Genomic DNA, 25,855 nt, shown 5'->3' with positions numbered 1-25,855 from the left:
ATGTATTAGTACGCGAGCACCTGTGAGGTAGCGACTATGAGGCAGACGATGCTGCCATATTAATAAACTCCAACGAAGAAAAGGAGGGGACGAAGCGCCCGATGATGGCTGTGAGCAGATATTGTCAACCATAGATGATGAATATGATGACGAGCCCATAGGGCCAAATATCTCAGCAAAATTAGCAGAAATTGCTACTAAATGCTTAACGAAAGCACTAAATTTTGATCTCTTAAAAGAGAAATTGAAGTACTATAACAGGCCGTATAATTGCGAGAACCTTACTACCCCAAAAGTAAACCAAGAAATCTGGAGAAAAATGCCTAGAGGTTTTAAGGGCAAAGACCTGAAACTTTCATAAATGTTCAAAAATGTGTGCTTAAGGCCACATACGGAATACTCCAGGTCACCGATTCTATATTGAACTCGAAAGAGGGGCGAAAATCGGATAACAATGAAATAATCAGGAAATTGGCTGACGCTACGGCTATATTAGGCCATGCCTCTAGAGACATATCGCTTATACGACGGGAACAAATCCGTTCTTGCCTTAACCCTTTAACTGGCAATCGGTCGCTAGCGACCGATTTGAATAAACCAGCTATAGTGAATAGAATAGTCAAGTATTGATTTCAGTGAAGCATTCTAACTCATTTTCCTATCAGCAAATGGCGACACCAGACGGCCTACAATGTCTAACAAGGTTGGAAAGTAATATATCATACATTTTGCATGTAGAAGGGGGTATGGAAACCACGTGTCACGCGGTTGCGCCTTTTAAGGCACAATATAAGTTGATGATGTGATATGGCGATGTTAATTAATGATAATTCCGCAGTGAAGCTAGTCACAAACGGTGCCGATTGAGTGTACAGCTGCCAAAAACACTGAAATGTGCGTAGTTGCGTAACTATTTGCAGTGAATTACAGACGAAACATGAAGCCTTAACGGCCGTTTAAAAAAAAATTATACCAATCGCAATTGTAAAATAAAAATGAGATAGAACCTAAGTTAAAATTCTGGCCATTTCTAAAATGTTATTACTAATTTTTAGTCAGTGCGGAACGTTTACTTTTCAAACAATAATGAGGAGTGGTAGGTAGTCATGCAATTCAAGTCATCATTTATTACACGTTACTTTCGTGGTGTTGAAAATCTCTAGAGTCCTGAACCAAACCCCATTGAACAATGTGATCTGTGTGCTGGCCACAAATGTACACAGATCACACTACCCTACCCATTACACACTCCAGTACCCACAGCTTTTATATATCCATCCAAATATTTAGAGTGACTTTCTTCCTGGGTACCAATCTAATAAGGAAATACAAAGTTATTCTACTATTCAATGCCCCCTGGTGACCATATAGAATATCTAATGTCCTTAAATCTCACAAAAATCATGGAAGATGTCATGAGCTACAACTTTGCAATTGATTGTGGTAACAAAATATGCATATGTACAAATATAATATAGAAATACTAAGTTATTGTATTATTCAACGCCCCCTGGTGGCCACATACAAAAACCAATGACCTTGAAACTCACCAAAATCATAGAAAACGTTATGGGCTACAACTTTCCAATTGAATATAGAAACACAATATGCTTAGGTATCAATTTAATGTGGAAAAACTTTTTCCCACCTACGAATGAGTACTGATGACACCAAGATGGCCGCTAATTGCGTCATTGGCTGATCAAAAATACCTGTCTCAGGTAAAAACATCCCTTTTCAAAGAATACCCATCACAAATTGCAATGAGAAATGGCAAACCAGTAGGAAGCTACAGGACCTAGAATTCTGGCCAAAATTGACATTTTTGGGCACTAAAAAGGTCATAGGACGGCCAACTTGAGTCCGATCGACCCAATTTTTGTCATGCTGATGGGCCCTGGGGGGATTCACATACATCCGAAAGATCAAGGTAATTGATCAAAGCAAATTGATCTGCAAAATTTCCCTCAAAAAGTTCAAAAATGTGTAAAAAGTGTTGATTTTGGCGAACAACAATGGCTGCCAGTCGGACATCTTGATCCTGACAGGGCCAGTTTTTGGGCTGAAGATGTGCCTAGGGTAGATACATGTGTAACCCAAATATCTAGACATTACATTGAAGCGTCTTCAAAACTTCCAAAATAACTGGATTCCGTCTACGGACGGACGGACGGAAGAAAAGTGAACGCAATAGCCCGCTGGGACTAAAGTCCCAAGTGGGCTAAAAAGTGCTGATTTTGGCGAACAACAATGGCTGCCATTCGGCCATCTTAAGTTTATTTTTTATGGGGAGAGTACATTGCTCGCACATGTTTCACTACGTGGCCACGGCCGCAATGGTTGCGCTATCATAGGCCATAGGCCTAAATCATTTCCAAACCGCATTCTTTTGAAAGCCATGTTTATTTACTAAAACAGCTTTCTAGGGTAATATTGTGAGTCGTTGATTGGTCTCTTGGCGACAAGCAGCTGCTTCATGATATAATTTATGCAGATCCCCGCCTCATTGCGCATGTGTGCAATGCCTCATTTGCATAAAGATATAAGCAAAAACGAACAAAATGGCGGTCTTTCTCGCCGATTTAAAGCTCGAGAATATTCATTAATCCTTCTTAACAGTGTAAAATGGACATAAAATCGATGATATATATGGACTGCACAACTGGGCTGATTCGATTAAGACCTAGGCCTATGTATGCACACCCAAAATAAAGCGAAATATCCCAAAAAGATCGTGGGAAATCAAAAATAAATAGACTTTTGTGGTATGAAGCTGTGCTAGTAATTTACTGGCCCGGGTTCGAGTCTCGCTCTGTCCGCGCTAATTTCTCTAACTCCGTTCCCCACACTTTCCTTGAATTTTCTAAGTCGCGCACCTCTGTGCGCCAGGGCGGCGTAAATTAGCCAATCAGTGACGATGTAAGGTAAAATAGCGGAAACAAATACGGCGCTATTGCACTTTCGTACCCCCCTCCCAAAAATTTTTATTTCAGCATATTCATTATCAGGAAGGTCTAGGGATGCAAAATCAGTAACTTTTGACCCAAAAAACTTACTTTTTCTAGGTTAATATTTTGTTATTTTGGGCCCTAAATCACGTGTAAATTCGCCGATTCGCGACGTCAACAAGGCCATATCGGATGTCAATCAAAGTTTCTAACCCTCCACTGAAATGTCATGACATTAAAACTTTGCAAAACCCATGTTTTTAAACACAACCATCTCTGAAAGTGACATAAGTTTGCATTATTTTCATACTTAGCTATTTATTTAAAGATGTTCTGATGAAGAAAAGTAATACGCCAAGAAAAGAAATTTTATCAATTCAATACAATTAAATTTATTGAGATATATTTAATCAGATTCTTCTTCTTCTTCCGATATCTGTCAACATCAACTGGTTGATGAAACACAGTGTATAGGTATGCGCAAATAAATATATACAGACATTACTAATAAATGTAGTATTAATATAATAATAATAATAATAATAATAATAATAATAATATAATAATAATAATAATAAGAGTTTTTAAGCTAAGCGGTGTGGGAGAGAAGAGTCTTAAAGGCTTCGATACTCTCCGCTGACACAGTATCTGCAGGTAGAGCGTTCCAATCCCTAACTGTTCTGGTATAGAAGGATTGTCGTTTGATTTCAGTACGGGAGAACTTGACTTGGAAAGCTTTCGAGTGCGATTCTCTAGTTTTACGGACAGGTGGAACCAGGCGTATGCTCGTATCAACCAAAGTTTGTTCGTTGGCGAGTTTATACAATAGTGTGAGTCTGGCCTGTCTTCTTCTTTCCTGTAGTGACTGCCATTGTAGGTGGGACAACATATCTGTTACACTGGATCTATTGTGGTGACGATTTGTGACATATCTTGCAGCTCGATGTTGGATCATCTCCAATCGGTGTATGTCAGTCTGGAGATATGGGTCCCAGACACTACTCGCATATTCTACTATGGGTCTAACCAGTGATCTGTAAGCTGTGTCCTTCACATGTATCGAGTTTATGTTAACATTCCTTTTCAGAAATCCAATCGTTCGATTTGCCTTTTTGCAAAGTTCTTCAATATGAGGTGTCCATTTTAAATTGTTGGTGATGGTTACACCTAGGTAGTTTGCCGTCTGTACATGTGATAGGATATGACCTCGGAGCTTATAGGTGTATTTGTAGGGACGTCATCTTGTGATGCTGAGGACATGGCACTTGTCTGTGTTGAATTCCATGTTCCATTTAGTTTCCCATTCAGTGAGGAGATCGAGGTCGTGTTGCAGCACTCCTGCGTGTTTCTGTGAAGAGACAACTAGGTAGGCAATGGTGTCATCAGCAAAAAGTCGTATTTTAGATGTTATATTCAGCGGTATGTCATTTATGTAGAAGTGGAATAGACTTGGGCCTAAAACCGATCCTTGTGGAACTCCTGATTCAACATCCACTGTTTCAGATGACTCTCCTTCAATAACGACTGCCTGTTTTCTTCCTGAAAGGAATCCCTCAATCCATGCATTTGTTTTGCCGGAGACCCCATAGTGGTCAAGTTTGTGTACGAGTAGCTGGTGGCTGACTTTATCGAAGGCTTTACTGAAATCAATCACAATGCAGTCCGTTTGTTTTCTGTTGTCTATGTTGGATGTTACATCATCAATAAATTCTGCCAGTTGTGTTTCACAGGAGAGGCCTCTACGAAAACCATGTTGAAGTGGGTAGAGGATTCCTTGTCGCTTTCCGTGGTTCATGATGTTAGAGGTGATGATATGTTCCATCATTTTACAACAGATGTTAATGATATCGGGCGATAGTTGATTGCATTAAATTTATCACCTTTTTTATAAACTGGGGTGACATTTGCATTCCGCCAGTCCTCCGGTACTTCCGAGTTATTGTAGGATCTTTGATATATTAATGTGAGAATGGGGGCTACATCTGTGGCAAGTTCTTTCAGGATCCGAGGTTTGATGTTATCTGGTCCAGCTGCTTTCCCTGGTTTTAAATTTTTTAACAACTGCTCCACTCCTCGAGTTTGTATGTTTATATCCCCCATTTTTGGATAGATTCTATCCATTTTAACTTTGGCTTGGATTTCCTCTTTAGTCATGCAACTTTGTTTTGTGAAGGCAGACTTGAATTGTTGGTTGAGGATGTTGGCTTTATCCTTGGCTGTGTTGTACAGATTGCCATTATTTCTAAGTGGGGAAATGTTTGATCCCGTTGACCTGCGGTGTTTGACATAGGTCCAAAAGCGTTTAAGTCCTCCAAATTGGCCAGAGTCGTCATTGGTGCTTGGGGTGACAATATTCTCTATGTGTTTCCAATGGGCGCGTCTGAGTTCTTTCTGTAGGCCTACAATTTTTTTCAACTCCTTATATTGTTGTCTATGAGTGTGATGACCAGATTTTTTAAGTTTTCTGTGTAGTCGATTTCTTTTCTTGATAAGCCTACGTAGATTTTGGTCGATCCAAGGCAGTCCATCTCTTTTCTTGGCATTTTTGGTTGGGATATTCATCTTGATACTGTTTTCAATCTGAGTCTTGAAGGTGGACCACATAGATTCTGCTGATTTGTTTTTTGTATATAGATTTTGGACATCTTTGTAGGTTTTCTTCATATCCTGTTTAATGGAAGCCCAGTTTGCCTTGTCATAGAGTAGAATTTTCCGTGGGGTCTGTTTTACAAAATTTGGTTGGATGTCAATTTCGCAGAACACAACATCATGGTCCGAGATTCCAGGAAATGTTTTGGTTCTCAGAAAGAGATTTGGGTCATTTGTAATCAGAAGATCTAAAGTATTCTCACCTCTTGTTTGTTCTTCTACCAATTGCGTGAGGCCATTATCGTCTAGGGTATCAAGGAAGTCTGTGTGATTTTGGATATTTTTTGTCGCGGGTTTAATCTTTCTCTGTTTCCAATCCCAACCAGGTAGGTTGAAATCACCTCCGATCAGTAGGACTGCGTTATTCGTGGATGTGGTTGCTTTCTGTAGACTACGCCTAAGTTCCATATATGACTCACTATCACGATAGGTAGAACACAATATCCGTGTTGACGCGATGAGGAGAGAATCCCACAATGATAATAAAAAGTCCGAAAATGAAACTTCGAGATAGTAGTTTATTTCAACTTTTCGACTATATCCTTATAGTCATCTTCAGGAATAATGAGATACTACAGAAATTATGAGATATATATACAATCCAGAGACAAAGAGACTAATTCAAATAATCAGAGATGATACAAACTAAAGGAAAATTAACGTAGAAACAGTTACACGCTAAAATAGATTAAAGGGAAGCAAACTAAGGAGTGATTATAAACAACAATAGTGAGTATAAATATAAATGAAACTTAAAGTCAGTAGTAAAAAGAAAGACAAACTAGGGGGCACTTAAATTAAAACAAAGGTGAATACAAGTTAAGTCAAAGACGAAATTGATGAGAGAACAAATAACAAATAATCAAAGGGGAAATCAAGTGTTGAGTTTAACCAGTTTACAGAGGAATTTGATATAAGTTTATTATGGGGTGAAAAACCATTGTTAAGGTTTACAACGTTGTTCGAATTTTCAATAATTAATGCAGATTCCAAAATATGTCTTCTAGTTTTATCGCTGCAAGGGTAAATTAATTCAGCATTAGCAAAATCAAAATTGTGTGAAGTCTGAAAAACATGACTAGCAACTCCGCTTTCAGGTTTAAAGTTTTTTACATCTAATTTATGCTCTTTTATGCGTTGATTAAGATTCCGACCTGTTTCTCCTATATATACTTTGTCGCAAACTTTACAAGGTATTTTATAAATTCCACAGTTTAGGGATTCGGTTTTCGGTTTGTTGTTAATCAATATGTTACTAAGTTTATTATTGTATTTAAAGATAAGTTTTTTATTTAGTGACCGAAGAGAAACTTTAGAATTCTCGAGGAAAGGTACATACGGTACAATGATAGGCTGTTTATCGGTAGCCAACGTAGGAGTTCTAAGGTTGTTATTTCTAAAATGCGTAGTACGAGCTTTAAGTAGAGCTTTTTTCAATAGGAAATCGGGGTAGGCAAGTTTTTTGAGAGATTGGTTAATATGGCGACAAATTTATATCATTTGATGTTACTTCCCTTTTTACCAATGTTCCTCTTGGACCTACTCTTGATTTCTTAAAACGCAGATTACCATCACTTAACATTAACTTCGGCATTCCTACGGATTGTATCATCGACCTTATCTCTATTTGTACGACGGACTCCTTTTTTGAATTCAACAATTGTCATCAGCACAGAAAGTCCGTGGATCTTACCAACCAACTGAATAAACTCATTGATTCCAGCCCTTGGACTAGATTTAGCAACACCGAAAACATAGTAAATTTGTCTTTGGTTAAACTCAACACTTGATTTCCCCTTTGATTATTTGTTATTTGTTCTCTCATCAATTTCGTCTCTGACTTAACTTGTATTCACCTTTGTTTTAATTTAAGTGCCCCCTAGTTTGTCTTTCTTTTTACTACTGACTTTAAGTTTCATTTATATTTATACTCACTATTGTTGTTTATAATCACCCCTTAGTTTGCTTCCCTTTAATCCATTTTAGCGTGTAACTGTTTCTACGTTAATTTTCCTTTAGTTTGTATCATCTCTGATTATTTGAATTAGTCTCTTTGTCTCTGGATTGTATATATATCTCATAATTTCTGTAGTATCTCATTATTCCTGAAGATGACTATTAGGATATAGTCGAAACGTTGAAATAAACTACTATCTCGAAGTTTCATTTTCGGACTTTTTATTATCATTGTGGGATTCTCTCCTCATGACTCACTATCACTGGTGATTGGGTTATAGTATGAACCGATGTAAAGGTGTCGTATTCTCTTTGTAGTGATCTTACACCAGACCATTTCACAGTTTGTAGAGAGCTTTGGTACAGGTGCCTGTTCTAAATTTCTCTTGACAGCTATGAGTACACCGCCTCCTCCCTTGTGCGTCCGATCTTTTCTATACAATTTATATGTATCTGGGAAGATTTGATTATCAGTTATAGTTGCGTCCGTCCACGTTTCAGTGCCTATGACAATATCAGGGTTCAATTGTTCCAGGAGGTTTTTAAGGGGTACTTGCTTGTTTTTAATTATTAATTTTCAATTTTAATCAGATGTTTCTAGGTGGTAATTAGTGCGGAAACATGGCCGACCCTTCGGTTTGAATCGAGGAAATTGGCCCCCAAATTATCAGAATTTTGACTTGGAAAAAATTATAATTTTGTCAAAAGTAATTTATTTTGACTCTTAAGACCTCCCTGATTAATAATATACAGAAATAAAAATTTTTGGGAGGGGGTACGAAAGTGCAATAGCGTCAACAAATACTCAGCTGTAAAATATCCACTGCCATTAAAAAATGATGATTTAGCCTGTATATAGATAGGTCGACCGCAAGTCATTTCTGCTGGTCCTATTAAGGCTTTTGGCCCAAGTCCGATATACGTCGAAAATAGTACGAAATTAATGCGCAAAGACATAACAGATGCGTTTGTTGTAAATTGGGGAGTCTCCGGGTTGACAAATGGACAGGTTAACAGAGGACAGAGAGACAGTCGGGTCTCCAGGTAGACAGGAGACAGAAAGAGTCAGGTCTCCGGGTAGACAAATCATCAGAAGACAGAGAGACAGTCAGGTCTCCAGGTAGACAGGAGACAGAGACAGTCAGGTCTCCGATTAGACGGGTCAACAGAAGACGGTCAGGTCTCCAGGTAGACAGGTGGACAGGAGACAGAGACAGTCAGGTCTGCGGGTAGTCAGGTCAACAGAAGACAGAAACACAGTCATCTCTCCAGGTAGACAGGTGGACAGGAGACAGAAACAGTCAGGTCTCCGGTTATTCAGGTCAACAGAAGACAGAAACACAGTCAGTTCACCAGGTAGACAGGTGTACAGGAGACAGAAACAGTCAGGTCTCCGGCCAGGTTAACACAAGAGAGACATTCAGGTAGACAGGTGGACAGGAGACAGTCAGTGGACACGAGACGATTACACAGTAGGTCTCTGTGAGTGAACAGATAGACAATCGGTAAGGGATGGGTGCGACAGGTGGACAGTTAGATGGATCCTTACGAAAGAGAACGGATCGGGGGTTTTCAGCGATATATCGAAGACTATCCTGTACTGCGCGATCTTTCCATGGCCTCAATTATAACCACGTTAACTAAGTTTTTTAATGCGTGAACGATATCATCAACTGCTATCATGTCCACAGACAGTGCATTACATAAACAAGGAAAAGCGTATTTGTATCCACAGATCGTGTCCAGGTTTCCCTTTAAAGCGATGAACAAAAATGAAATGAGATATATATGCCAACATAATTCTCAAGGACTGCACAGAGTAAAACGAGCCGATTAAAAACCCGATAAATGAATGTTGGTGCACAAAATATATTCATTACGATAACGGAATGAATACATTCTGTTCAGGCCAGTTCAGTATCATCATCACCGGTGTTACGTCCGGAAACTATATTCTCAATCAGTTCGAACTGCGGATGATCTTTGATGACGTCAAGTAGTTGCCGGGACATACTTTCAACGGTGGAAAATTTTATTTTGTAGCGCTCGTGATCTATTGTGGCATCTTTCAGAAAGGGACACTGTTCAGGTATTGAGTCAGGTGCAGGCTTGAAAAATATTGGCTTCGTTAATCTGCCGACACGATGTTTTTGCACATATCCAAAACCCACGGTCTGTAGCTGCTCCAGTTCGACTGCAAACATTAAGTTGACAATACATGAAAACATAATAAACATACGCGAATTGTGATTTGCTGTAATTTTCAATTGACTAACTCTGAATTTGCTGCGATTGTGACCCCTTTATGTGCTTCTGAATGCTTCTAATTTTCGAGAATTGGACCATCCAGGTGACACACTGCCCGTAACAATTTCTGGCGGAGCGTCTTTATGGTTCCAATAGCAACCGTTTCCGCAGCCGATGGAAGCGTCTTATTAACTGCCTGTAACATAATTCAAATTACAATGAAGTGAAATGACGACGCAGTAACATTATTGAAAGAAATGATAAAGGTACCTCGTTATTATAGTGATTTCGAATATAATGTGCGAACTGTTACATATGGAAACAGGCCTAATTGATACTTACATCGAGAAATATGGTTTTCTGTTGGTTGATCACATGCAGGAGCTTGTTGGCGGCTTGCAGGTGTTGTACGTTGATCGTGACTGGAATTTGAATCGGCCTTTCTTGATCAAGACAGTTAAAAACATACTCCAGAATGTGAATCGTAGCGGCCAGTCTTAAAACGTGTACCATATGTTTGGATGACGTGTGCATGGGCTCATTTTCGTAAGCTTGAGAAATCGTCAGATATTGACTTTCGGTAGCTTCGTTTTCTGAAATGAAGATAATAACAAAATGCTTATGCATGCTGATGTCCAGTAATACAAAGTCGCCATCTATCCATTAACACTACTAAAATCGATACACTCAATGAATTAGAAATGACATGGGCGTAGTGAGAAGAATCAATGTTCATATATGTATATTGACAGATATGTATATTTACCGTTTTCGGAATCAGTAGCATATTGGTCGTTAATGAACGATATGTAGGTATCTGTGATTGTGTCGAATTGAGCTGTGGCCTCCTCATCCAATATATACTGTATGTCCGCATCTTTATGGATATCATAGATGTGTTTGAATATTTTTTCCACGTCTGAGATTCGATGATCACGCAGCTGTGTTACATGTTGTTTATTGACTGCAGACGTATACGCTTTCGGTTTCGTAACGAAAAACAGTAATCGGTCGATGAACCCATCATTCGTACTAAACATCGCGCCTAGTTCATTAATTAGCGGTTCGACTTGGACTAAAATGTGCATTCCGAGTGCAGTTTTCTCAAAACCACGCTCCCAGTTGATAATGTACTGGCATCGCCGATACCGCCCCACATTTTGCACAGAAGGCTTCTTTCCGATTCACCTTTGTGCTGTTTATTATTAATCTGCTGCAATAACCGGCTGCCTTCATCACTTATAATTAGGCCGTAGCCTTTGTTTTTCGATTGATGGTGCTGAATTCCGGCTGTCGAATATGTTTCCAGTTGCAAATTGTTTGTCGTATCAGCGGTATATTGGCGAAGGCCAGGCATGACAATTTTTTGATAGGCCATGGATTTCCAACCACCAGGATCGCACACGGTGATCAGATACAAGTTCAGAGTTGAGGAATATGTTCCGGCGTTAATTGTTGTCGTCGGTCCTGCTAGGGCGGCTGCCATTGACCAGAGCTGATCATTATGATGTCAATGGGTATGTTGAACGCTTTATGCAGGATCGATGTCCAAGCGAATAATTCCGGCGATAATATTTCATCCCATTGAACTTTCACAGAATATGCCGTCTTGTATATCTTCTTTAAACTCTGGCGGTCGAAATGTTTTGTAGACATGACGTTAGCGATATCAGCGTGTGTGTGATTTGTTGTGGTTTATATATACGTAGGGATTGACATAAGTACTCAGTTTTGATGCCATGAGTGAATTTGTTTAGAAAGCATTTTGATATGTGTTCAGAGTGGCACGTTTACAAAGACCCGAAATATCGAAAAGGAAACACCTGAAAAGCCGTGCTGTCAGGACGTTGAACAGAGAAACCAAGATCCAAACGACGTAATGCAAAACCAACAAAACGAAGCATTACTCAGTTTGAAAGCGCTATATCGACTACAATTAGATGAAATCACAAACATTCATTTCAATGGAATTATCCAAATTAACATTAGCAATAAAAAAAGAATCGCCTTTACTAGGCGCTTTATTGGGCTTGTTTCGGTCGCTCATCGTGGTCACTCGACCTTCATTAGTGCGATGGCAGCGAAATGATTGTTTTCCAGTAGTACCCAGGGATGATAACAGACCATTATTGAAAAGGCGGAAACGAGCGCCGTAGGCGCGAAGTAATTACGGGGGGTCTGGGGGCCCTCCCCCAGAAAATTTTTGATTTTCACATCATCTCAGATCGTTTTTCAGCAGTTTTCCGATTGAAATTTCACTCAGCAAAGCCAAAAAATCAAACAACATCGTCCATGTTTTACACAACACACTGCTAGTTCCAAGACGGCAGGGACATAATTGATGCAGAGACAACTATAATGTAACTAGTAGGTTCGAATCCCACATTGATCAATCTTCTTGAAAGCGACGATCACTTGCCCACGCAATAGATAATTGAATTAGACTTTATTTTCCAGCATGCATCATTAAAGCACTAATTTTTAATAAACTGATATCACAACAAGCTAGATTTCCATAAAAAAAACTTAAATAGAACAGTGGGTTATCTTATGAATTTTCTAACGAAGTAAGGTTTGGAAAAATATTCTATAAAACACATGTACACATCATTACCAATCTAAACATACTACATGTACATAGTCAGTACAGTCAGTCGGCATCATTTTATTTAACAAAACACATAAATGTTTTTCCAATAGTGGACAAGCCAGAGATTACTTCTTTTTTAATAGTCTTACAAGTTCCATCTGCTTATGTCTTTTAGCTTGTCGTTGTTTTGCACGCATAGCAGATACATGTGCCTCTCGGGCTTTCTTTGCAGCTGAGATGCACTGTTCGCGGGCTTTGCGTTTTGAAACTTTCTTAACCTCTTTAGCCTGAAGTTCCTCCATACGAGCCGCTTTCTTATCTTTTTCACCCTGCAATTCATCCTTGTATCGTTTAGCTGCAGTGTTCATATTTTTAACGAGATTTGGACACACAGGGTCATGAAGAATATCTTCTCTTTTGAAAAAGTCTACAGCTGACGTTTTGCCTAATCCGTATTTCACACTCTGGATTGCGCTGAAAGATTTGACATGAAGTCTATTGGTTGTGCTGTTCAGAATTTCGCCCATAATGCTAAACGAGCTCTCGACAACTGGGCAACTGAAACAGCTAAGTAAAGCAAATACCATGCGACAGAGGTATGGATATTTGCCCAAATCATGTACAGCAGCCCACCAGGAATCGATTCTAACTTGCTTTCCATCTTTATCAACTGCTGCTGGCAGACTGGAATCCGAGTGGAATTTATGCACTTCTAATTTATAACAGTTGATCTCCGTTTCATTAGCCAGAACATTGACGACTAATTGTGGGAGTTTTTTCATATATTTCAGTGCCGTTTCATGTCGCTGGCATTTTGGGTCTATTGCCGAGATATACCGGAGAAGTTTATTGTCGATAGGCATTTTTTTAGCGAGGTACTGGGCGGTATTGAGATAGGCCCTCTCGACACGATCATGAAAGTCTTTGACAAACTGGGATGATTTATTTTCCCCCGCAATTATTTGGGATGCAGATTCGCCTATGAACATCTCAGTGGTTGGCAGGAGGTTTTCTGAGATTATCAGAGAAGACAACTTTCGATCCGATTCAGGAATTGCAGATGGTTTAACACAAAGGGAAATGAAATCCCTGAATAATTGACATTGCTCATCATTGAGCTTGTGGACACATGGCTCTTCAACAGTTTGGAATAAGAGTACATATCTTTTTAGAACTGGCAATACCGCCGTGTAAAAATGCACATAAAGCTTAAGCTTTTTACGCTGAATGATGAGTTTATCGATAATTCGTAGCTTTCTTTCTTTTCCTTCCGCTGTCAGATTTTTCCATTTGGCGGCAGCAGCAACATAGATTTTTTTGATCTCATCTTTCGTGGGTTCAGACAAGTTAAATTTGCGATATATGTCAACACATAGAGCCAAATACACGATTTTGTCTTTCTGTATAAATCCATAGTACAGCAGAGTATATCCATCGATTTTGCGAATAAGGTCTGACGCCGCATCATGGACCGATAGCCATCGGGTTCCGACGTACCGCTCGGGCATCGAAAACCCAATGCCTAAGAGATCAAGGATAATTTGGAGCCAGTTTTCTACGTCCTTAGAAAAATGCAAATCACTTGCAATATCGGTTATCAATTTCTCTATGAATCCATCAAATTCTTTTGTGAAATGTTTCGCGGCGTTGTGAGTGTGATGTATCGAATCACCGTCGATGTCAAGCAAATGCTGGGCCAAATTATCCTTTATTAACTTCTCCAAGCCAGTTTTACTACCTCTCATGACGTTACAGCTGTCGAGGAGGACAGACATTAATCGGTTATAATCTAAATCACGCTGCTGGAAAACCTCAACCAAAGCACTATAAACAGATGCGCTAGTGGTAGAAATAAGATTACATGAGGCCAAATGTCTGACAACAACTTGTCTCTCCTTCTCACTAAAGTAACTGACAAGGATCGACAGAACTTTTTTTGTGGATTGGCTTGTAGCCTCATCGATGTTTAGTGAATAGAACGTATTTCTGAGTTCATCCACTAACTGTTCTTCGGTGGTTTGCGCCAGACCCAGTCGCATCTTATATGAAGCCGCTAAACGACCCATAGACAATTTGCTTAATGCTGCCCGATCCATGGCAAGTGCTTTTGCCAACTCAATCAATTTTGGAGACTGAGAAAACGGCAATGAGTTTTCAGCAATATATGAAAGAACTAAAGCCTCCTGGCTTACGACCCGGTCCGATATTGGGACTTTAGGTTTAGCGGTCGTCGTAACGGCCTGTTGTTCATTATTTGGATTTTGGAATATTGGGCAGATCCCGTAAGATCGACCAACATCGGCTCCCGAACTACCTGAAAGTGAATGCAAATTCTAGTTCTTTATTCGGTTTGATTTTACAATTTAAGAAAAACTTGAAAATCGTCTAATTTTATTTACAAATATTAACCTGTGTGGCATGTGAACGTAGGCCTACTTACCTGGAAGTACGTAATTAGATCTCCGTTCTTTGACGATGTCAACGTGTTTCTGAGTTTTAGCGTGGTTTTCAAGCGCAATTCGACCCTTACTTCCGTATTTTATTTCTGTTTGGCACCAGAGACAATAAGCTTTCCCCGGTATGTCTATCTTCCTCACGAAGTCAGCGAGAGGAATCCCATCAACCATTTTCTCCAGCCAATCCCACTTCCATAGGTTTTTTTTAAATTCTTTTTGGTCGATTGTCCTGGGGTCAATCGTCCCAACTCTCTCAACAATTTTCCACATGATTCTATATCGCAATTTCACACTACGCACACGTGTTTAAAACACAAGCATGTACTATTAAAAACGACCACCGCTCGGTGAAAAATCAATAATGTAGATACATGTATATACATATATCCAGACACGCGCTCGCCAACCGACAGAGAAAACTTTGTTAGTATACAAATGCCGCTAAATGATCGCATTTAAAAATAGATCGGGAAACGATTTTATGGTCATGCCAATCTATCCTTACAATGCTGGAAAACCACAGTCATCGTCCTAACCCCCACCCCATTTTTTCAACGGATATGCATTGATCTGAGAAATGATAAAAATTGATTGAAAAGGCGGAAATCCGCCGATCGGCGGAAAATTATCATCCCTGAGTACCGCCGTATTGTGAGTAGAAATGAATGAACGCAGCGCGGGAAATGTAATTGACACGCGTCATCGCGTTAAATGAACTACTTCATTCGTAGTCCAGCGACATCGATGCTTTTGTTGATTTATGTCCCCCCATAGGTTAAAAAATTAGAAAACATATTGTTGCATTAAGTAGTGTGTGACATGTCAAGAAATATTGAATAGTGGATGTAGTGTCATGTCAGGTGAGTGAAATTTCGACTACTCCGATGTGACTGGTAAACTAAACGTAGGCCTATAAATTGTGACATTCTGGTGACACCACGCACGTAGTTGTAAAGTTGAGCGATCATGGCGACTGGCGATGTGGTTGCGTTAGGGCCGCAAAGGCCTGCACCTGGAATTATTAGTTTCATCAATGAGGCGCTAATTTCTGATGTAAAATGTCAACAATATTTAATGTCGCAAAGACTTTTAGCCACAGAGTTAATGTGTGAGGTACGTACAGTAAGATACCGTATAGTGTTCGGTGATCATTTTCATTCAGCATATTTATGTTTTAAGTAGGCTTTTTACGTTGACGATTATTATATTTTCCAGACATGCAATGTGGCCATGAAGTTGACGCCACGCCAAAACATATCAGACGGGGTTGCTTGGTATTGCCGGTTATGCCAGTGTACGAAATCAATCCGAAATGGATCATACTTTTCAAGGTCAAAACTGAAACTCCAGACGTTGCTGTTAATCATATATTCATTCGGCATCGATTTGCAACAGTATGAGTTGCAAAAATTGGAACCAAATATCAACGCGAAAGCCGTAATGGACCATTACCATTTTCTACAAGAAATCATGTCGGCAGCCCTAATGAAGAAACCCACGCGCATGGGTGGAAATGTGGTAGATGGAATTGTGGAAATCGACGAGAGCCTATTCGGAAAAAAAGCAAAGGCTCACAGGGGAATCAGCAAACAGCGAAATTGGATTTTTGGATTGTGTCAACCTGGTACACGTAATCTGTTTTTACGAGTCGTTCCATGTCGTTCATCCGATACGTTGGTGCCAATAATTCGAGAGGTAGTTGAAACTTGTGCGACGGTGTATTCGGACATGTGGAGTGCATAATGGTGTTTAGAGAGATGTGGATATCGGCACGGAACTGTGAACCATTCGAAAGAATTCAAAAGCGCTGACGGGGTGTGTACCAACACCATCGAAGGAATATGGGGTAGTGTGAAAGGGAAAATTAAGGAAAGACACGGTTGCATTCCGAACATGTTGCCATTATACTTAGATGAATACATGTACAGATACCGAATTGGCACTGGAAATGGTGATATATTTCACACGCTATTGGCCGATATCGCTGATCAATACGCCGTTTAGAACAACATTGAAATGGCTTCCGAAAATTGAAGCCCAATTTCTTGGCTACCCCTACGCGATTATTGAAACCGATGATACGATATTAGTGAAACCTAACATAGACGTTTTCATTTGTAAATAATAAAGTTTTTTCTTTTAATTTCCTTTGAGACCAATTTGTTTGTGTTTGAGATCATCATGTGGTTGTAGTCCTCAAATTCAATTACAAGTCGGCAAACAATATTGGGCCCAACATTGTTTTACACTGAGATTTTTGCCTAAAACCTCTAAAAATCGGTGGTTGGCGCAAGCAAAAGACATGAATAAAACAATTGGAAACGATATCAAGAATTATAACAACATAATTTTATTGTAATATGATTTTTGAAAACGATTTGTACCAGTCGATTCCTCATACCAAAATAAATATAAAACGACGACAGTTTGATAGACGGTTCAAAAGTAACGGAATCTACAGTTCACGACGTATTGCATGTAGTGTCTACCTGCCGACCCCAATCACAGATAAACAGCAGGGGAATACTCACATCGACAGTTCACGACGTATTGCATGAAGTGTCTACCTGCCGACCCCAACTACAGATAAACAGCCGATTTACTCAATTGACTTTACGCATAGCTAGGTATGTTCATGTCCGCGCGGGGCGCCACTATCGATTGTGACGACCATTATTGATTAGGAAAAGTGTGATGCGCGTTTTTACTACGCGTTTTGACATCGCGTAGTAAAATCATTCATAAAACCTGTCTATCAATGCAAATGAGCTAAAATCTTTTGGAATCAACCAATAAGATCGATCTTTATCACTTGGGGGTTGGTTTAGTGTATAAATCCGCATTTTAGACGAAGAAAATAGAAATCGAAATATACCCTTTTTCAAGAGCAAAATTCGTCAGCTTAGGACCCGGAATAAGCGACGAATCATCAGGAATCGGAAGGTTTAGGATCTTAAAATTCAAATACTGAAGACCGCATGATTTTATTTCGTGTCGGGGCTGAGCGATCGCTGCCGGAAAATTCAATGTCTAAGTTTTGCGTTGAAGCGAGCGATACAAAATGGCGGCCGGCACTTGTTATTGAATGACGACGCGCAGCGCTGCTCGTGATGAGATCAATATTCAACAATTATTCATCGGTCTAGCGGTGAATTATTGTATTTATTTTCCGATTCATAATTATTCATCACTATATTTCTGAATATTAGGACAGATTTAGCGAAATGATCGACAAAAAATTTTTTTTTGGCGCGCGGATCGCCACTACGCTCCCGTCGGTAAAGCGGCTGTTGAAAGAGGGAGGCGTCTAATGGGATGAATTGAGGCTTGTGACGGGCAAAAATAGAGGCGCGTGATTCCTGAGGGGATTTTCCAAAAGCAGCAAAATTGAAATATATATAAAATATTGTTGAAATTTAGCTCAAAACAAAACAAATGGATTATCATTTAGTTATTATTAGTAGTATTATTACTATTGCTTGGTTTATGTTTCTAAACTGATTGATTTTATTATGATATCATGAATATATTTCAAATTTCAGCGTTTTGAGCTAGGCCAAGCCTAATTTTCTGCTTTTCTTAACTAAAATCCATCTAGCAAATAATATATAACATTGGTATATTTAAATCAATTTGCAATAGGAGCCTATGGCTATAGACCTAACTGACAGGCCTTGATAATCATGTTTATTCATTTCAAAAATTATGTAGTGAAAAAAATAATTTCATATGAAATCATATCAATATTTCTCAATATTTCACATTTTTTCTTGCCGTTACCATGGAAACCTAATAATAATAATCTACATAATAATAGATATTCCTAGAAAAACTTAGGGCAAACATAAAATATTGATAACTAGTTATTGTATCCCCTTTCTACATCATAATATTTGATCTAACATCGATATTTTCATTATTTTACCATTTTTCGGCTGGTTTCCATGAAAACCATAGGTAGGGATTTCAGGTTGAAAATTTCTATGTGTCCTATGTGTCTTTCTAATAGCTTAAAATGAAGAAGGGGATAGCATAAGCATACAGCACTTTACAGAATCGAAATTGGTCAAGAGGTTCAAAAGTTATAAGCAATCTAAGGGTGGAAATTTGGGGTATTTTTGTCATTCGATTGCGCAATACACTTTAGTTCATTTCCAATGAAAGTAACAGACAGGAAGTGTCTAGGTTTTGCTGCTTTTTAGCCAGATAAAGGAATCAAATTTAACATTAAAACCTATATAACTCCGAGAATTTTTATCTGTTTAAAACCAAACTTGGTCAGTATGTTGTCTATACAAAGTTTGTTTAGATTCATGTAAGTAATTGCACAAATATGTAAATTAGGCTAATTTGCATACTAATTATCTAATTAATACCCACTTCTATAACCATTAACACGCAATACTATAGTTTATTTCTCAAGATAAATGATACTTAAGACATGGAATATCAATTTTGAGATAATATACCGAAGATATCGTGCATCAGGGTGATACCGATTACCACGGTAACCATAAGGTAAGTATCAAGGCGGCCATCTTGAATCTAATTAACTACATCTTTAATGTATTTAGTTGATTCGATATGGCCTTATAGACCTTTATTATTTGAAATAACTAATCTTAGTGGATAAGTTCAATGTTTTAAAGCCTTCTGAAATAAAAGATACTAATAATATCATTATATTTCAGATACTCACTTGCCGCAGAAGAATAGGATAAAGCGTTGAAGAGATCTACGTATTACATGGTTTTCCGAAATTAAATCAAATTGAAATGAATGGAAAAGCCTTTGTTTTTCTTTAGATATCCCTAGGCCCTAACAGATTTACCCATGAAATATCTATATCATGATATCTCAAATTGAGGCTCGAGGAATGGCGGCCATCTTGTTTTGCGTCGATATTTTATCGGAAAGTCAATTTTAAAAAAGTATGTCATGTTTGGTATCTAATTAAAGGTCTCCTTCTAGGCAAGTCATTCGAATGAAAAAGAAAATTGATAATATAATCCTCTAGAATCTATTTGATTAACCACTGGTTGGTGGGTATTTTAGGCCTAGCAGCGGCAGTTATTTAGCGAAAGGGTCGACAATTGGAATTGAAAAACCATGAACAAATGAATAACAACTGCTTTTCAGAGGGATATCCTAGTATTCAAGATGAGATGGTTACCTAAAGGTGAAGCAGATAGGAAAAATAAAATTTCTTTTTAGCAAAAAGTGAGCTAAAATTTAGACAAAACTTGGATTCTTGTGCAAAATACACAAAGTTTTTAAATTGGGTAGGCCTAACCATTATTCGTCTTATATATTGCCGATTTCGTAATAAAGTATGAGTTTATTGAGTGAAAGTGACGTTTTACTTGTTAAATTGACATTTAGAGTGGTAAAAATGAACCAGGAAGTGTTTTGATTGATCAGCTGGCAGCCGGTGTGAGCTGGCAGTGACCCGGATGTAAACAATTTGAAGCGCCTTGCCGACTTTAGGTCAAAATCCGCAAAAGACTACTAAATCAATCTTAAAAGTAATAATTGAAAACAATATATAAAGTATCTTATTTTATCATGTAGTAGAGTGCAAGTTGTTAAAATTATTAATTTTAGCGTATGAGCACTTTGAATTATGTTTACGACTTTTTCCGAGTGATACAGGGCCTACCAAAACTAGCACACACCGACATGCTCTACTTGAAACATGTTCTTAAAATATTCTGAGGTCAAATATCCAGCCAATCAGCAGCCGGCTCGCGGATTTGACCGAAAAAATTGCATGCGTTTTTCACGTGTTTGAAAAATGCATGAACAAACATGGCCGCCATCTTGTTTCCTAGAAATGAGCCAACGCGCGCCGAACTACGACTTATTGCTCCGTAACTAGGCAAGATACACTCATGAAATTTACACCAGAACAAATAACCGGTAAATTGAGTATACTGAGCAAGTTTGGCTTCAATCGGATATAGAATACGTTTTTAATGAGCGATTGAAAATTTGAAGCGTGGAAAACGCTAATTATGACACATTTTGATCACGTGACCTGAAATCCCTACCATAGGCATTTTAAATCAGATAAAAATTTTGGGTCTTTCAACTGTCACCTGAAAGTGCTATGAGCGTATTGCTCTTTAAATTTCTAGTCTATCTCTTTTAGTTTAAGAGATATTGAAGTTTGTTTACATGAAATATTGCCTTCTTAGATCACAGTTTTTGTGTATTGAAACATGAAGACACTTTTCGCTCTAATTTTCAAACTTCAATTTGCGATATCTCGAAAACTACTGAAGATAATTCAAAAATTTAAAAAGCATATTGTTATTTGAGCCCTCCCCATTCCAACAAGCTTTCTTTCAGTAAGATTGGAGCTATTTGAATTTTTTATGGATATAGCTAGCATAGCGCACTATTTCGACGTATATCGGACTTGAGCCAGACTTTTATCAGGTATGTACAATCAAAAAGGAGCGAGCTAGGCCACCCGGAATGCTCTTAAGTCAGGTTCAAATAGACATTAGGCCTATATTTGGGATCTGGGATCTAGCCCTACGCATCATCAAGTTACTAACCTAATTGTGGTCTGATGCCTTACGCCATTTCGAAGCTGTGGAAGCTGACATTTTTAATCATGTGACCTCGGATTGTGCATCGGCCTTAGACTGGTTGCCTGTCCCATTCAATATGGGCCGACTCTATTATCACATCCGGATTCATCTTCACCCGTCAAGGGATTCGAACAGGCGCTATTGCACTTTCGTACCCCCCTCCCAAAAATGTTTATTTCAGCATATTTATTATCAGGGAGGTCTAGGGATTCAAAATCAGTAACTTTTACTTTTACTTGATTAAAATTTAGATATTTTGGCCCTAAATCGCGTGTAAAATCGCCGATTCGCGACGTCAACAACGCCATATTGGATGTCAATCAAAGTTTCTAACCCTCTACTGAAATGTCATGACATTAAAACTTTGCAAAAGCCATGTTTTCAAACATAACCATCTCTGAAAATGACGTGTATGTTTGCATTATTTTCATACTTAGCTATTGATCTAAAGATGTTCTGATAAAGAAAAGTTATATGCCCAAAAACGAATTCAATTGTATCAATTCAATTCAATTAAATTTATTGAGATACATTTATTCAGATGTTTTTAGGTGGTAATTAGTGCGGAAACATGGCCGACCCATCGGTTTGGATCGAGGAAATCGGCCCCAAATTATCAGAATTTTGGCTAGGAAAAAATTAATTTTTTTTGTCAAAAGTAATTTATTTTGACTCTACAGACCTCCCCGATTAATAATATAGAGAAATAAAAATTTTTGGGAGGGGGGTACGAAGGTGCAATAGCGCCTTCGAACCCACTACGCTAAAGCTGTTCCCCGAACCCCTTGACCTCACGAGTCGTTGGAGTCGTTATTAGCCGACCAGAATCCGGTCGTACCAATCACAGCGCTTGTAACAAACCGACAGTAGACTTCTGTTGGTTTTCCCGTTTTAATGGACCAATCAGCAAACGTTTTACCGAACAAGGAAGTATTTCGCAAATCGATATATGACGTCATGCGCAACAGCGCCAGTAATGAAATCACGCTTCGTGAGGCCAGGGGGCTGGTGGAAGCGAGTTCGGGAGTGATACTGGACCCCTGGCAAGCGAGGATGGTCCAGCTTGATATTGTTACGTTGTTATTGTTAATTAGATGGCGCCAGCTACCGGTGCAAAAATAGTCGAGGCTCGAATTTATCCGGGTCTGACTATTTCAGATTGCTGGGAGTCACCTTCATTTCGGTCAACGAATTATGCATTTAGACTTCACCTACGATGTAACGTAGCCCAATACACTGGGTTCGAATCCCGTAAATCGTTCCACGAACTCGGTCCTTCAGCGCAATTCGTTCAAACAAAATTCCCATTTTTTGTCTGAATGAAATTCAAATTAATGACCAATAGAAACTTATTTCCAATCAGGAGATCGGCTATCCAAAAGGAAATTCCTTAAAAAGTCCTCCCAAATTACATTCAACTTGAAGAAAAATATAAACTAAAACCATGAACATATATGTACCATACAAACTTTTTTATTTCACAAATTTCTTAATTTGAATAAACACCACATTGTTCTGATATAAATCAACTTCCACAATTTTAAAATTTGAATATACATGTACATAGTTCTGATTGACTTAAAAAAAATGGATTACAACACGGCCTTACAGCATTTTAATAGTGCATACGGTGCAGATGATGTTAGGTGACAATGAGTACAATATGTTGAATATTACAAGTCATTGATATACAAATATGGTGATTGTCAAACATTTCTCTACAACGATCGGGTTAATAAGATATAAAAAATTATTATGTGTAAAAAGTTAAAAAGCAAACCAAAATGGCCAAATTAGCTCACCTGGGTCCAGTTCCACAGTTCTGAGTTAAGATTTGACCCTGGGTTAAAACATTGAAAATGAACTAACTTTAACTCTAACTCACAACTGTGGAACTGGGTCCTGTTGCCGAAGTGTGCAGAAAATAAATGTTATCAAATTACCTACCTCCAATTATCATATACTAATATATATATATATATATATATATATATATATATATATATATATATATATATATATATATATATATATATATATATATATATATATATGCCAATGAGTCCACACATTTACGATGGACAAAAATTTTCCACAACTTTAAATGTTCCTATATTCAAATAATTAGCATATTTTTTATGTGAACTAATTGACACCACATTTGTGCTGTGTAATAATCCCAATAACCTTTATCAAAAATACATCATATACATGTTATATGGAGTATTAGACAAAAACATTAAGTCAAAAAGCAGTAAGTGAAAGAGAAAAAAGCATGTTGCACCCCCACCAAAAATATGTTTTGGTATTAAGTCCATTCAAGTCAAGCATTTATAAAATTAAAATTATAACCAGAAAATTATAGTAGGCTAGTAGGCTATAAGTAGGCTAGGCCAAGCAAAACTGGCAGCTTGTCAAAGCGGCATCATGGGGGGGGGGGGCGATGAAGCATCTGTCCCCCATAATTTTGGTTACGACCAAATCTTTGTAATGATCACCATTATATTGCGATTTCGCTGAAATGAAATGAAGTGGTTTGCCCCAATAATATCTGTAATTCCGGTGACGCGCGCCTGCATGTATTAGCCTATAGGCATACGATCATATCGAAAAACAGTACATGAAGGCTTATTCGTACTGGTGTATATATGCTGTTTGCGAGGCCATTTGTCAACACGACAAGTGCTTTCTTAACACAACACTCATCAGCTTATAAGTTATTATACTGTACTATAGGCCTAGATAGATAGAACAGAAAACAATTAACAAGACTAGAGTCAGAGAGACATTAAAATTACGGTAAAAGATAAACATACCACCACTATATTCAGAGAACTTTTCCTTCCACCAGACGCACCACTTAGTTCTTGACTTCAATTCGTGTTCATTGATGAGTGCTAACACCGCCATAAAATCATGACAATCATGACAAGAACAAGACGGATCGGAAGATGAAGTTGAATCGTCCGCCATTTTAGGTACGTAGGCAAAGTCTAAATGTATAATTTGCAGACCGAAATGAAGGTGACTCCCAGCCATCTGAAATAGTCAGACCCAATTTATCCTTTTTTCACCAGGTTTTTGAACTGATCAAAACAGTAAGCTCATATCGATATGAAATCTTTAATTAACTAAAATTCACACCATTCATTCTATATTTAAACTTGACATGGAGTGTCTGATTTTTGGGCATTCCATATCACTTTCCGAGTAGACATAGTATAGTGTTCCTGGACCCCTTTAAAAATGTACTCTGAAAAAAGAATATTCTCTATTTTGTTATGTCATTGAAGATTCTCTTCTATGGTTGTGCCAACGCAACTTCTTCTAATTTTGATTCCATGTGTGAATTTGTATAATTGATTTGCATTTGCAGGTATGAACTTGTATTGAATATTCAAACATTTTTGTCCATTTGAGGATTATGAGTGTCCATAGATGGAATCAGGTTTCTTTTTAACGTTTTCATTACACTTTGATGTGTTGTCTTGATGCCTTTCCTAGGGGCATCGTATAATTTTTATGGACTTTTGCTTTACTGAAGTCCATTTTTGCTCATGTATGACACGTGCCTCCATTGGTACAAAATAACTTGCGAAAGAAGCTTAGTTTCTCATCTGAACTTTCAAAATGTTCAATGTTGTAATAATCTCTAACCCTCCTGCACCACCCTCCTGTAAGGTTTGTTAGAACTCTACAGCCGGTAAGTCTTAATAAATCTTCTTGAAAGTTTGTGTATGAGTTGGAACAGGTAAGAGGTGATATTGAAAATGGTGATCTATCAGCTAGATGATATGTCCAACATGACAGCCATGTCTGCCATCTTGAATTTTTCATTGGCACCATACAGCCTGCCAACCTATATTGATTTCCTTGACCCTGGTGTATTAGCAGGTAAGAGGTCTACCCCTATTAAAATTGGTGACCACCAATTGTCTAATATTGCTGCTATATTATCCAATGTATGATTTTCTTCATTTTCAATAATCATTAGCACTGTCACATGTTATATACCTGTAGAAATCTGTGACTAATGAGTATACTCTACACCAGGGGAGTTGAAAATTTGAATACACTACTACGTATTAGTCAATTTTTATGAAAACCATGTTATGTATTGATAATGATGTTAAATGGCCATTTGTCTACAAGGTATATATTGATTCCCCTATGTAGATTCAGTTATTTTCGATTTGAGGAATTTCTATCAACCTCAGGTACATGTATATCGTACATAGTTTAAAATGACCCTTGTGTAAAAGATTAATTTTGTGCTGTAATTATCAAAAGTGTCGGAATATTCATTATTGCCATACCACGTACCAACCATTGTGGGAATAGATTATTTCTGTTGCATGGCATGTTGTCTCTGCTAAGAGTCCTCCATGGTTGTACATCAGGGGACCAGTC

General features: G+C 38.2%; 3 protein-coding genes across 5 annotated transcripts in view; 1 reads left to right on the top strand and 2 right to left on the bottom strand.

The window, feature by feature from the left end:
• The window catches only part of LOC141911980 (uncharacterized), a 67,333-nt gene extending 45,739 nt beyond the window's left edge, over nt 1–21,594 (bottom strand). The window contains exons 1-2 of one of the 3 annotated variants that reach the window (XM_074803119.1): nt 21,410–21,594; nt 18,772–18,855 (exon numbers count right to left, since the gene is read on the bottom strand). The gene's annotated coding sequence lies outside the window, so the exon portion shown is untranslated. The remainder of the gene's footprint in view (nt 1–18,771; nt 18,856–21,409) is intronic. The other 2 variants (XM_074803120.1, XM_074803118.1) reach the window with 2 other exon arrangements.
• On the bottom strand, nt 4,770–6,005 carry LOC141911535 (uncharacterized). Its single transcript, XM_074802524.1, has one exon. It carries the CDS (start codon nt 6,003–6,005, stop codon nt 4,770–4,772), a length of 1,236 nt encoding a protein of 411 aa, XP_074658625.1.
• On the top strand, nt 15,813–16,589 carry LOC141911533 (uncharacterized). Its single transcript, XM_074802523.1, has 2 exons — nt 15,813–15,959; nt 16,062–16,589. Exons 1-2 carry the CDS (start codon nt 15,813–15,815, stop codon nt 16,587–16,589), a joined length of 675 nt encoding a protein of 224 aa, XP_074658624.1.
• Nucleotides 21,595–25,855: the final 4,261 nt, after the last annotated feature.

This window comes from Tubulanus polymorphus, chromosome 10, assembly GCF_964204645.1.
Source record: "Tubulanus polymorphus chromosome 10, tnTubPoly1.2, whole genome shotgun sequence".
Lineage (NCBI taxonomy): Eukaryota > Metazoa > Nemertea > Palaeonemertea > Tubulaniformes > Tubulanidae > Tubulanus > Tubulanus polymorphus.
The sequence above is the reverse complement of the archived record's forward strand: the minus strand, read 5'-3'. Positions and strand labels throughout refer to the sequence as shown.

Excerpts from the sequence above, each read along its gene's own strand:
- LOC141911533 (XM_074802523.1), top strand. The coding sequence starts at position 15,813 with ATGGCGACTGGCGATGTGGTTGCGTTAGGGCCGCAAAGGCCTGCACCT. Across the intron at positions 15,960-16,061 it reads CCACAGAGTTAATGTGTGAG|ACATGCAATGTGGCCATGAA; the intron begins GTACGTACAGTA and ends TATATTTTCCAG.
- LOC141911535 (XM_074802524.1), bottom strand. The coding sequence starts at position 6,005 with ATGGAACTTAGGCGTAGTCTACAGAAAGCAACCACATCCACGAATAAC.